Source organism: Athene noctua, chromosome 1, assembly GCF_965140245.1.
Source record: "Athene noctua chromosome 1, bAthNoc1.hap1.1, whole genome shotgun sequence".
NCBI classification, from domain to species: Eukaryota; Metazoa; Chordata; class Aves; order Strigiformes; family Strigidae; genus Athene; species Athene noctua.
Window position 1 is genome coordinate 247247312 of NC_134037.1, and position 13342 is coordinate 247260653.

Genomic DNA, 13342 nt, shown 5'->3' on the forward strand with positions numbered 1-13342 from the left:
AGAACTTTGTTCTATATATGTTCCTATAAAACAAGTTCTAGATGTGATGCAGAAGCGAAACTACATTTTAGGAAATGGCTTCATTCCTGCTATGCCATTTGTTTAATTTCCAGAACACAAAACTGCAAATCCATAAACTCAATTTCCTCTGCTTTTGTGAAAGCAAACATGGGGGGGGGGTGAGGGTGGTGCAAAACAGGGGCTTCGGGTGACCAGATGAAGATATGAAAAAATTCCTGCAGGACAAATACATGCTCCCTTTGTCAAGATTTTCCTGCACCTGTAGAACAGTACTCTGGGAACAGTGAGGTGACTTAGCCATAACTAGCATTGAAGATTATATTAAAGAAAATATTAAGAATGCTAGTTATAAGCCAGAGGCACAGTCAAACAGCACATGCCCTGTGAGTGGAGACTTGAAAACTACTTTGCAGTAGTTAGAAAAGCATGCAGTCTCTCTTCTTCTCTCCCTCCACCCCTTCCTTCTCACATTCTTGCATTCTTGAAGCGTGAGCATATTGAGGAGTATGCCCAGCACCATTTAAGCTCCATTTTAACTACAGAAAAAAAAAATGCTGCTCTGAAGAAAAATAGTACTTGGTCAAATTCTGCTAGTTAAAAGACAGCCTTCAAGAAGCAACCACAGCTGAGCATCTGCATTGTATCAGTGCTTCATGCTAGAAGCTGCAGGGAAGATTTGGTGCAACATAGCCAAGGAATTTTTAAGAGTGGAGGACTTATTCACAATCTGAGAAGTCCCTTCAGAAGGGGGTTCTTCTATATGTAGTTGCATTTTCTTATAATCCTTTCTGCTTTGCACCCACAATAAGTGGTATACAGCAACTGAAGCGACCAACTCAGCTCAAGTCTGTTTTATGTTGTGTGTTGTTTGGCAAAAGGGGTGTGGGGAGAAGAACAGCCAGCTAGGGATGCTGCAGCGGGAACTCTCCAGGGCAGGCAAGGGTGTAGTCACTTTGGACCACATTTTTGTCGACACGGGTAGTGAGGAAAAGAATGAGGGAGTGGGGAGAGCAGCTGTGTGTGCCCTTAACGATACTGCTGACATTATTCACTACGCAGCTCTGAAAGCTGAAGTACAGATGTGCTTACAGTGTTAATGCACAGGACGGATGACAGCACGCGTTACCTGAACACCACATTAGTCTTCTCATACAATCAGCATACAGGTAGGACTTTGAAATGTGGTGGGAAGAGAGCCTAAACCCTTCCTTGCACACTTCCCAGCTTTCTTGCTGTGGTTTCACTCTTCAACCTACCTGCTGAAATAAACGATTTTATTTAATGCTAATATTTAATGTCATCACTAAGTGCTAGGATGAGGTAATCTCTCCCTCAGAGCTGTTTCAGACTATCTACAGGTTCCCCGAGACAACACAACAGGGATGAAAGTAGCAGTAAAAACATATAGTGCCATCACTTACCAATCACACAACCAAATTCCCCAGGCAGATTTTGGAATCACCCGTTTACAAAGTTATCTTTATTGACCCTTTGTCACTGAGGCATTACCGCTTGTGCAGGTATGGAATAACAGTATTCACGAAGAGTTTAATTAGTAATAATGTATAGTAGAGTGCATTATCCCCTGAAGATATGAAGCCTAACATTTTAGTGCATTCAAAAACATTTAGTAGTAGCGAATACTTTTTATAAGCTCAAGAATTATTTAGTAACACAGAACAGTGACCCAAATAATTCATAGTTACTGAGAAAATTATTTTCAGGTGGTTTTATCTCTAAGAACAACAGAAGTTTTCATATCAGCACTCATGAAGACCGACATCCTTGTTTTACTCAAATTGGATGTACCTCACCAGGTGGCCTGTTTAATCTGATGCCTAGTCATGGAACAGAGTTCCTTGCTGATGGAAAAAGTTCAGTCAAGGTATACAATTCAAACTGGTTTACCTGCTAATACTTAACTTATTTAGTTTATACTCCTAATGTCATTTGTCCAACAGACATTTCACCGGAAACACCTAATTTCAAATAAATATGTTGCTGTTTAAAAACTCTTCTCCATCATACTAGATCACAAGCTCATTTTTCTTAGAAATTATCTTTTCTAAATGTAAATGTTTAAAATTACTAAGATGCATTCCAAGAAAAAAAATAATGCTAAAGAGGCACATTGACTGGCCTCACATATTACTAGCTTACTAATACAGTAAATATTGAGGCTCTCAAATACTACTCCATCTTCCCATCTAACGGCAGCATTTGTGACAAAACCATTGTTCAGAATTAAACAGCATTTCCATCCCGGTTTTATGTTTCTATTCTTACAAAAGGAAAATGTGTATCTATAGATGCCACATTTTTGTAAACTTTCTAATTTCGACTTTTAAATATTAAGGCATTACTGGAACAAAAAGAAAGCAGAGTCTGATGGTTACTATTTGGCTGCATGAGGCTTTTTACTGATGACAATTATCTCAGGAATATTAGATCAGTTGCACTGAGATCTCATAGTAACAGGATTGTGTCACATTGATTTTGGCAGTGTTTTGGAGATTAATGTTTGTTAATAATTCAAACTGGTTTCATGTTTGACAGGTAACGGGTGTTTCCGTGTTACAGGAGCTTACAAATAACGTAAGCAGGTTGCAATTATATTTACATGCATTTTTATTTGCGTTTCATTCAGCCTGAACGATGAAAATGTGTGGACATTCAAAATCTAGGCACTAAACACCAAATTAACAGCACTGCAGAGGAGTAATTAAATTATTTCCTCAGAAGTTAGACTTTCCTGACACAATTGTATTAATGTTAATGCTTCACTGTTTGCTGTAAGTAAAAAACCTAAACTGCAGCCCAGCATGGTGAAAATATTCAAGTGGTGCATCAGTAGGACACGAAGAAAGGACAGGATCTGCCAAGTGCTTTTATGCAACATTCATGTATATGATAGCTAGAGGTTTAGTATTAAATAACCCCCCAAATGCCTAAGGAACTTCCTCTATAAGAAGTATGAGAAAAATTTCCAGAAATACTACCAGATTTTTAAAAGTATGTGCTTAAAAATAGAAATTCTTTAAGTGCTTTGTTTAGTCCTTTCCTACCTGCCGTTCTGTAAGTGCTTGGTAGGACTTCTCTCCCTTCCTAAGTGTCATTTAAAACTCACATACAGAGTGTGTGCGCTGTCAGTTAAGTTTCATTTTCAGAGAACAAATCACAGTATACCTGGATGAGAGTTCTTCCCCACAGAAAAGGCAGGATGCACTTTTGGTTGCAATGATCAACAGAAATTTATGTCAGCTTCATGAAAAAATAATACAAAAGACTCATCTTGCCATGTTGACATTAACTTATAAAACAAAGCTAAAGTATAAAAATTGAGGGAAAACTGTACAAATAAAAATCAGTGAAATGATAATTAGAACAGAAATTCTTCATTTGTACTGCTGTAAAAATGCCTGAAGTGTAAACTAAGATAATGTGAAGAGTATGCCAAATTTTATTCATATTTTTAAATATGAAGATGGTTTGGGAAGATTTATTGAATATACCAGTGAGACTGTTATTTGAGTGAATTCTACTATTATCCATATTCATTAACTATCCAATTGCAGTAGGTCTTTTTACTTAAGAAGGAGCAATGTCTTCTGGAAAACTGCGCACAACCAGAATGAGATTTTTGTGCTCAAAATACAACTTCAATGTTTCCGACAGGTGTTTATTCCAGATACAGAATGACTCTGCTTCAGAGGCATATCTGGTATGCTAAGCTTCACTGTATAGTCAAGTCTATTTTATCAAGGAAGTCTGAGCTACAAAAGCTAAATGATTTTTATTGTTTTATACTATTATAGTAAAGTTATAATGATTTTTATTGTTTTATACTATCAAAATAATGGTATAAAAAAGACCAACATAAATTCATTTACAACAGGAAAAAAAGCAGTCATATTATACTTGGCTCAAACTTCATGTCTGTATAAAGAAGTGTCCATTTAACTAAACTAAAAAAACCAACCGCAAGAACCCTCAGTTCATTAAACATAAGGTTCTTTGTTTTCTTTTATATTCACTGTAGCATTAAAGTATAATCCCCCTTTTGAAAATGCACTTTAGCTAGTTATTTCATGACTTCTGGTTTTTAGATCATCCATTCTGGGTGGTCCTGTTACCATATGGAATTATTTTATGCAAGACTCCAGCTATTTAATATATAGACAAAAGTGATGAATGTCAGGCTTTAAGAATACAACACATCCAGTATGCCCAAGCAAAGTCCCTGCAGGTCACAAGGAACATCAAAGCACTGGCTAGTGTTTTATACTGTATGGTGAACATAAGTGGACAAAAAATGTTTTCTCGGTAACAGGTTATTGAAAAAAAAACCCCCATCACCAAATACTAATATATATAAGCTTTCATGGTTGCTCCTAATATAGATTTTAATTGTGAAATACCAATGTGAAATGTTAAGACACTTGCTGCATAAAAATAGGTTTCTTCTAAAAACGTGCTGGATCCTTCCAAGTCAGACCCAGGGTTTCCATCCAGGAAAGAGCCGGCTCAGATTTTTAGGGTCCATGGCCTGCTGTATGAGCAGGTTCACCTGCCCTCCCACGCTGAGCACTGTTCCCTCCTCAACGCCTTTCAGCTTCTCCTGAAGTCTCATCAGAACACGCTCAGCCACTTTGTTGAAACTCTGGTCATCGCTGCTGGCAGAATAAAAACACAGAAATATGGGTGCATTAGATACGGATTCTGAACAACAGGAGCAACGTTCAGTAAGAAAACCGTAAAGTAGGGCAACAGTGCAGTAGGCAGACAGCAAGAAAAAAATCTTGCACCTGGCTTTTCTTTTACATTCTTGTGGATCAGAAGTAAGCGTAGAGCTCATGTCAGTCTCATCCTCTGGTCTCTGCTGCAAATACAAAGCTTTCAAGGGGTTCATGGTCCAGTCGAAAAGAGGATCATAGAGCAGCACCTACACAGTAAATAAACCTCCATTTAATTTAAACTGTTAATTACAGCTAGTTCAGTGCCCTAACAGGAAGAGAAACACTCAGCTAGTAACGCTCACACTAACCACAGTATTTGGAGGGGTTTTGTTGGGTTTAAATCCAATAGAATTGGGCTAAATTGCTTAACAGACAATCCAACAGTAAAACTGCATCTGATCATTTGCAGATATTTGTGTTGCTCATACCTGACTCTGTTTTGCTACTCAGTCCCATCTCAGCAATGAGGAAGTAATTTTTTAATAAACTTCTAGGCACTAAATATCATAATTATTTTTTAATATATAGTATAAGCTGCTTTTAAAAGTCAGTTTCATTCTCATCTTTGTGACTTATGCAAAGCAGATTTAATTCGATCGGCACTACTCATGCTAGGAATGCTGCACTATGGCTAAAAGTGTTTAGATACTGAAGAGGGAAAACTGCACCTGCTTGAAATGAATAGTTCCCATACAAAATGCAAAGTGGTCTGGATTTTATTGAAGGTTACATGAATTAACAAATCTGACTAACAGTATGAATTAAAATTGAACAAAAAACCTCTGCACGTATATTTGGTATAGTAATGCATATGAAGACAAAGACAAGAAACTGAAGATATTCTGGCAGGTTACTATCAAAAAGAATGAAAAAAAGCTTACCTCTACAATAGTCAGCAAAGCTTCTTGAGAATTTCTCATAACAGCCATTGTTTTCTCACAGCATCTAGAAAATATTTTACTGTATTAGGTTCTTTTAGGTAAAATGGAATGGCATTTTCATCATTTAAATAATGGGCATTTGTACCCTTCTTAACGGTTAAAATCTAGCATATGAGTAACCTCTTTGGTATTTTCATTTTGGAAAAAAGAGAAATTTAGAAATGTAAGACCAGAAGGAGACTGGGTAGTTCACTGATTATATTCCCTATGGGAAAGAGATTACCTGATGCACCATCTGAGATGTTTCTATATGCAGAATTAAGCACTGAGTTAACACTGATTGTTAAGGTACACCATGATGGCAGAACTGCTTGGCTGGATGAAAAAGTGTGCGCCAGAGGAGCTCAGCAACACGTCGGAGACTCTTAGTAGGGTTCCTTTATGTGAAATGAGCAGATCCAGTAGCCAGACATGAAGCTATTTCTGAAATCTCTCCAGTGAGTTTAGACACAGAAGTGGTTACCTACATTCACTGCCAAGCAAACTAAGCTTGTGGAAGGAATATGAAACTTTCCTTATGGGACAGTGAAAAAGGGATCAGGCTTCCTGTCTACTTCAGGATGAGAACACAGTCAACAACGTTAACTGACGATGTTCACACCCAGCTTTGAGAAGACTTGTCTATGCACTTACACCTATACCATTAATTACAAGTCAGTCTGGCTGAGGCAAAACCAGTATCTGCACCAGTGCCTTTTATACTGTATTTCCTTTAGCTGGAGCCAAACAATTCATGTTTTTCTGTATCATGGGACAAAAGTTTCAGAAATAACATGAAACTGAATTTGACAGCATCATGTTTAGAAGTGGCTGTGACAGTTCCTTGACAGGTCAAAGGTATATTAAGAACTACTTATTAATGCTGATTCCTACCTTACAAAGACAACACCTACAACTATGTACTTTTTTAAGACTCAAAATTTGGGGTTTGCAAGCACTACATTCATGAACATCAAGAGAAATGTCCTGCTTTTTAGGGCTCTCTTGGGTCATTCACAAGGAGATGGGATGGAGTATGACAGAAACTCAGCCCTTTTGGGATTTTTCTGTTTTGCAGTTCAAACCTATTGTGGGATTTATATTTTGCACTTGCAAAGTGATATCAAATGTATGATCCAAAAGAGAGAAAAGACTGCAAATTACTTACACAAAACTGAACAGAAATAAGAGACAGAACAAAACAGTTCAAAAAAACTTAACAGCTCCACATATATAGTATAGGTCTGAAAGAAAGACATAGTTCTAAAGGCAAGAAAATCCAGCAGTCTAAATCAAGGGGTGAAATTTAGCTGTGGGTCCTTTGAAAGCACTGAGCCATCCTGGAATTCCACAGGAGGGTGACAATAACGCATTAGTTAGTAAAGAATACAAAAAGCTGAGCAACAATAATGAACTTGTAATTGGCTATATAAATAAGAGTGTATGAGTTAGAGGACAGCACTTAGGTTTGAATATTATCAGCAGAAATCTGAGTCCCTTCTCAAGCATCAGAACATTTAACATACAACAATCATAATGCTGCAAGTACTCTGCTGCCTCCATACCCCTATGCAATACAGGAGCACTTACCTTCTGAAGACTCCTTCCACGCCACTAATACCCATTCCATCCACAATGTCCCTGGTTAATCTAAATGGAACAGTCTCTGGTGTGGGAAGGATTTTACCTTGCTCAAAAGCAACCCCTAAATGAAAGGATAATAAATGTTTTAAAAAATGTTAAAGTAAAGAAAAATTAAAGTTCTCTTGCCTGTCCCACTTACCCAGATCTATATGCACTAGTTCTGCTGTTTGTTCATCTATCAAGATATTCTGAACGTGTCTGTCTCCAAGTCCAAGAATGTATCCAACTAAAACAAAAAGGTTAAGTGCTGAAACCATATTTACACGCCATAAAAACCAGGGAAAATTCAACAAATCAGAATTAGTGTAATGCGCAAACAAATTAAAAGTGAGAATATTTCTTCCCCCATGTATACATATTGCTCCAATAAAGAGAAAATGCCATTCCACAAATCCAAAAAGAAAAGGTTAACTGAATGCAAATGCAAAAAGGTTTTCATACAGAAGTGTATTGTTTTATCTACTCCACACACTTGCCATTTCTCTCTGTAGATAGCTTAAGCAAACAATTCCACAGCTTTAAAAAAAAAAAAAAAAAGATAAAAGCAAGTGCATAATAAAAGAAGGGTTTGTTCTTATTACTGTTTTTAAGAAAACCTTTTAACTCACAGTGTCATGAAATCCAGAAAATAGGACTTGACATAATTCAGTCCATAGTTCAGTTGGGCAGCTCAACTATACCTAAATAGCTCCTGAGTGATTCTTGTCTAAGTTCTAAAAACCTACAGTGATACAAATTATGAGACCTTTCACCTAAGCCTTTTTCAGGGCTCTGCTGTACTTGAATGTAGAAAACCTCCAAACTAGATCTCCCTTGCTGCTATTTACACCTGTTACTCTGTTCCTATTAGCTGACGGACATGGATAGCAGTAGTATTTCCTACAAAAAAATCTTTCATCTGAATTCTGGTAAACTGTAGATTTACTTCATTTTCTTTTTCAGAAAAAAAGGGGGGTTGTATAAACAACACGCTAACATCTAAAACAGGATCTACTGTAATGTCTTCCAGAGACTCAATACAGAACTGAGTCATCCGAAGGAAATCCACAATCCAAGTACATACATTTCCTTATGAAGACAAAAAATCAAAGGAAAAATGATAAAGCTTAAAAAAACATTTCAGCCATGGCTGATGATGTCAGTACAACGAAAGTAAAAGATCAAGCTTTTCAACTCAGTCAAAACATGTCAGGCTCCAGAGGAAATGAATAAATGTTAAATTGAAACAACAAAATTTTTCAGGTAGAAACTTTAAAAAAACCTATCAGAACCTAACAATAGAAACCACTATAGAAAACAAAGAAACACACACTTTCATTCTGTCTTTCTGCTCCAGAAAGGTGTGGGGACAGGGGGAATGAATCTGAAATCTTAATTACAAAAATAATGCTGGTGTTCTTGCTGGCATTTTTTGTCGCCTACTTACGCTTTTCTGATATGTGACAAAAGCACAATAGCCATTATCTCTGAAAGGGTATAAACTCTTTGTTTAATCTAAAAGGTCAATGTTAATAATCCAATATAATACCTATAGAAGATGTAGCCACACTGCGAGTGTATGCCAATCGTTTTTCAAACCACACAGCTGGATCCAGGAATTTTTCCATGCAGAAATAACGAAACACAGGCTGAAAGTTCTCGCAGACTTTCATGAAGATGTTGTATTTCTCTTCAGAATGTTTCTTTTGTGCATCCTTTAAACAAGTAAGAAATGTTTTCCCCATGACTGACTACTTTCTAGGAAATTACTTCTTCCTTTGAAAGAAATACATTCCTCCTTTCCACCCCTCTCCCCTCCATCAAATGCTGTTCTCACTCCTTTCTCTCTGAGTTATGTCTTTTTTACAGCAATCATTAATGCACCTATCTGTTTTACTAAACAATTATGTTTTCATACACAGCTCATGGGCTACATGTGAAAAACACACTCCCATTTCTCTGGCTCAGCAAATGCATCTACTTTATATGCACGTACATATACATGTATATGCATCTTGTTGGGAGATAACTTCCCCTTGCACTCTGTTCTGGTACCTTTGCCTATCTGATAGCTCATGTCACTGTGAGACAGTCATTCTCACTTATTCACATACAAAAGCTGCACAAAGCCAAAATTAAATATACTTTAATCCTGTTAATACTATACAGATTTAAAAGGAAGTAATTTCTTGCAAAATCATGGTGATATAAAGTAAAATCTGCAATTTTCTAAACATATGGTGAGGTGGTTTGTGGAACTAAACTAAACCAGCTGAATCCATCTACGAGCTACCTCCTCAGAAGAAAGAACCTTCCCCCACTCATGTCTACTGAACCAGGTATTTTTGTGCCCGTTTACATAAGGGTAGTCTTCTTTTGGCTTCGCTCTCTGAACTGACTCACTGTGGGGGGCAGAAGGTACATGGCTGTCATGGTGGAGGAGAAGCCAGACCTCTTCACACTGTCTAACAGCAATTAAGACATTAATCTCAGTTGCATTCTAAAACTGTATTTTTATTTTCATGGACTAGACTTAATTTTGGTTTATTCATGAAAATAAAATGATTTTTCAATGCAATGAGAAACATGATCAATATCAATAAAATCTGTAAGATAATTTTATATTGACACTGCTGGGTCTCTGTAATGATCATTTTGGAATTCCGGTAGATTTATATCCTAGAAAAAGAGTTCACAGGCTTCTTGGAGATTCGGCTGTATTCAAATCTTTCCTGCAACAGTCATTCATTTAGAAATTTTTGATTTTGTAAAAACTGTTCCCAGGCTGCATTCAGATTAGTCTGAAGAACAATGAATTCCATGCCACTGGTCATATTCATTATTATAAACTAGAAGCATAGTATCTAATTCTCCATAAACATGTAAAAAACCCCAACCCTCTGTGTAAAAGAATAAAAGCCAGATATTTTTCTTTAATTATTTTGACTCACCATCATTATTTTCTGACATTGATTACTGGAGTAATCTTTTGGCCTGTATCTCTTGTGAGCTCCCTCTTCGACATTCACAAGAAACTCCCCGATGGGAGTTGTTCCCGAGCACCACTCAAGAACTCCGCTTCTCTGAGAAAGGGGAACCACCTGGAAAAACAAAACTGCTGCTGCATGGGGGAGGGTTATACATAACTATGAATATGCATGCTTATTTGTGTTTGTTTAAAAAGACAAAAGACCAAACCATACCATACAGCTGACCACAACTTATGTTCTAAATACATGTGTATACATCTATAAAACACACACAAGGTTTTTCTATCAAATACTTGCAGTTTTCTACCTAGCCCAGAGAACCTTACATTAGGTACTTCAGTACAACTTAATTATTATACTCAATTTGCACATCCACATTAGTATTCTGGATGATCTGTGATTGCCAACAGCTTGCTATGCTTGAATGGGATAATGGAACACTCTGTAAATCACACATAAAAAGTAAAATCTGGAACAAACACATGGTAGCTGCGTGAACATATTAGGCTTGTCTTAGTCTGCTTACCATCCTAAGGAACAGTTTCTCTCTTCGTAACTGATTGTAAGTTACCTCAATTGCTGTAGCAGACAGAGCTGGCCAGAATGAACAATCTCCTGTGCTCAGATAAATAGCTACTGCCTGGTTTGTTCAATGTTCTTTTCTTATGAAAGTCTCTTTATCTCATAATGCATCCCCCATTCTCTCTTTCCCTGCTCTCATTCATTTTTACACACATAAAAACCTGAGTCTTCACTGAAAATTATTCAAAAATTGGCTCTTAACTCCACCTGTGAATCCTTAACACCATGCTACCAATTCAGGTAAGCTCCTTTAGAGATTCTGGAGTGCACATTTCTCATTTGCAAAGGCAAGAACTTTTACTTAGGGAGTACTTATTCAGAGGTCACCTTCACAGCTATTACTATAAACCCAAGCACATAAAAAGGAAGGAGGAAGGTAAAGTTCCTGTTCAAATACATTTTTTGCATTCACACAAAAAAATTTATTGCTGTATTCCCAATTCCAACAAGAACAGTTCTGTAATTCAAATTCTGCACAAACAGACTCTAGATGGTACTTCTGGATTCAGTTTTAAGGAATACTGCAAGACTAAAATTATTAATTAAGGAATATTGCAAGACTAAAATTAATGAGAATTTATAAACAAACTTGTATGCGCAAGTTTAATGACTAGCAACTCACAATTCAAGGACAATGCATGACTTAATTTCTTTTCATTTATAAATTCATATAACAAAAGCTTTAAAGAGTATTTGAATATATATTGGGCATCAGAATATGTTTTAAGGATTTGGAAAAAAATAAATTGTAATAATTGTTGTAATTGTAATAATTAAATTGTATTAATTGTTTATTCCATACCTTACAGAGCAGTGACTATTTTAATAACACATAAATAAATACACTTTCACATTGTCTTTGGGTTAAAAAGAGGAGAATGGGGAAATATGCTTTATCAGTAGGATCTATTCCTCTGCTGCAGCAGCTGTTGAGGGTTACCTTGTATCTTCGGATAGTTAATTTTCTCTTTCGTGTTTCAGTGTTTTGCTGGAGCAATGTATTGCACATCTGGAAAACCTGTTGCATAACAGCATCTTGTCTCAGGTCATCACGCCCCTTCAGCATGAACAGAAAAGCAGTTAAAGAAGATTTTTCAGCATCCAACTTCTTGTTCAGCAACTTAAAAAAATTATTTTAAAAAATTCCACAAAATGTTACCTTTCCACAATAATCACCTGTAATTAAATGTAACAAACAATTGTTTTTTCTATGTATTTGCTTTTCTAGTAGTACTCAGCTGCTTACGCAGAGCCGTCATTAACTTAAATCATCACCTTTTTCTTCTTTTTATTGACAAATGTTACTTGATTAAGGTTTCATTCAACCTACATGCCTTATGGTACCCTTTTTATAAACAGATGTTTCATTCACCATATTTAGCAATCCAGGACACAGCTGAAGCAGCATCAGTTGGTACTGCAGTTCTGATTACTGGATGCAGATCTAGTGATTCATGCTTCTCTTTAAAACTTTCAGAACTAACCCATACTCAACAACAAAACAGAATTCTCCCATCAGCTGCTGAATGTTTACATTCAAAGACAGAATGAAATCAACTGAGTTAAAATACAAATACTTTTTTTTTTTTAGAGATTTGTGTTTCAATGTGCATGTTTTTGATTGTCTCTGAACTGTAATTACTTTTATATGGGGAAGAAAGAAAAAATGAGGTATTTAACACAAAATGCTGATGGCTTTTATTTGCTGTACACTCCACTAGTTGAGACATGATCATGCAAATTGCAGGTCTGGTAGTTGTCAGGTAAGCTATTATATGTTACATGCATTGTTGAAAAATAATTACAAAAATTATTACTTATTAGATTATTAATTATATTAGTTATATTGTATTTTTTTAATATTACTTACTGTCACTTTGTAATTTCCTTTATTAAATTTCCTGAACTGAGAAAAGTCTGCTTGTGGTACAGAAGTGATATATAAGAAAATTGACAAGGGAACTTAAAAAAAATTCCAACATGCCAAGTCCCTGAGATGTCATTACAAGTGGCAGAACCTACCTTAACCAGCTGCCTCCTTTCTTTACCATCTGATCCTACACAATCTATTATTTTAGGCAGATTCAGACCTCCTGCTAAGCGAAATTCTGGCTTAAAAGACATTATTGTCACCAAATTTTCATAGCATCCTGTGGGATCCACCTGAAATTATAAATTAGTTTAATATAAATATTACTTCCATTTCACTTGGAGAAAGTGGTAGATTTGTTTGCAAAGCATGTTAGCAGATTATATGCTAAATATTAATATAAGTAATAGTGCTAACAGTGGCAGCGGCAAAGCCATCTTCATACAATAAGCCACAATAAGCCACTATCCAGGGAATAAAAGACTTGGGATCAAAGTCTTCTAAAGCCTAAGGAAACCATCTCACCCTGCATGTCCCATCTGACAGGAAAGTACCCCTGATAGACTGAACTGTAAAGTATATGGGCATTTGATGAAGAGA

The 13342-nt window shown here is 36.3% G+C and overlaps 1 protein-coding gene across 2 annotated transcripts in view; it reads right to left on the minus strand.

The window, feature by feature from the left end:
• Positions 1 to 1526: 1526 nt before the first annotated feature.
• The window catches only part of ATM (ATM serine/threonine kinase), an 83546-nt gene continuing 71730 nt past the window's right edge, over positions 1527 to 13342 (minus strand). The window contains exons 55-63 of one of the 2 annotated variants that reach the window (XM_074916046.1): positions 12895 to 13035; positions 11813 to 11929; positions 10252 to 10401; positions 8850 to 9015; positions 7461 to 7547; positions 7268 to 7382; positions 5639 to 5702; positions 4827 to 4963; positions 1527 to 4691 (exon numbers count right to left, since the gene is read on the minus strand). In XM_074916046.1, the coding sequence (XP_074772147.1) occupies positions 4511 to 4691; positions 4827 to 4963; positions 5639 to 5702; positions 7268 to 7382; positions 7461 to 7547; positions 8850 to 9015; positions 10252 to 10401; positions 11813 to 11929; positions 12895 to 13035 (1158 nt within the window). In that variant the 3' untranslated portion in view covers positions 1527 to 4510. Of the gene's footprint in view, positions 4695 to 4826; positions 4964 to 5638; positions 5703 to 7267; positions 7383 to 7460; positions 7548 to 8849; positions 9016 to 10251; positions 10402 to 11812; positions 11930 to 12894; positions 13036 to 13342 lie in introns of both variants that reach the window. The other variant, XM_074916035.1, reaches the window with a different exon arrangement.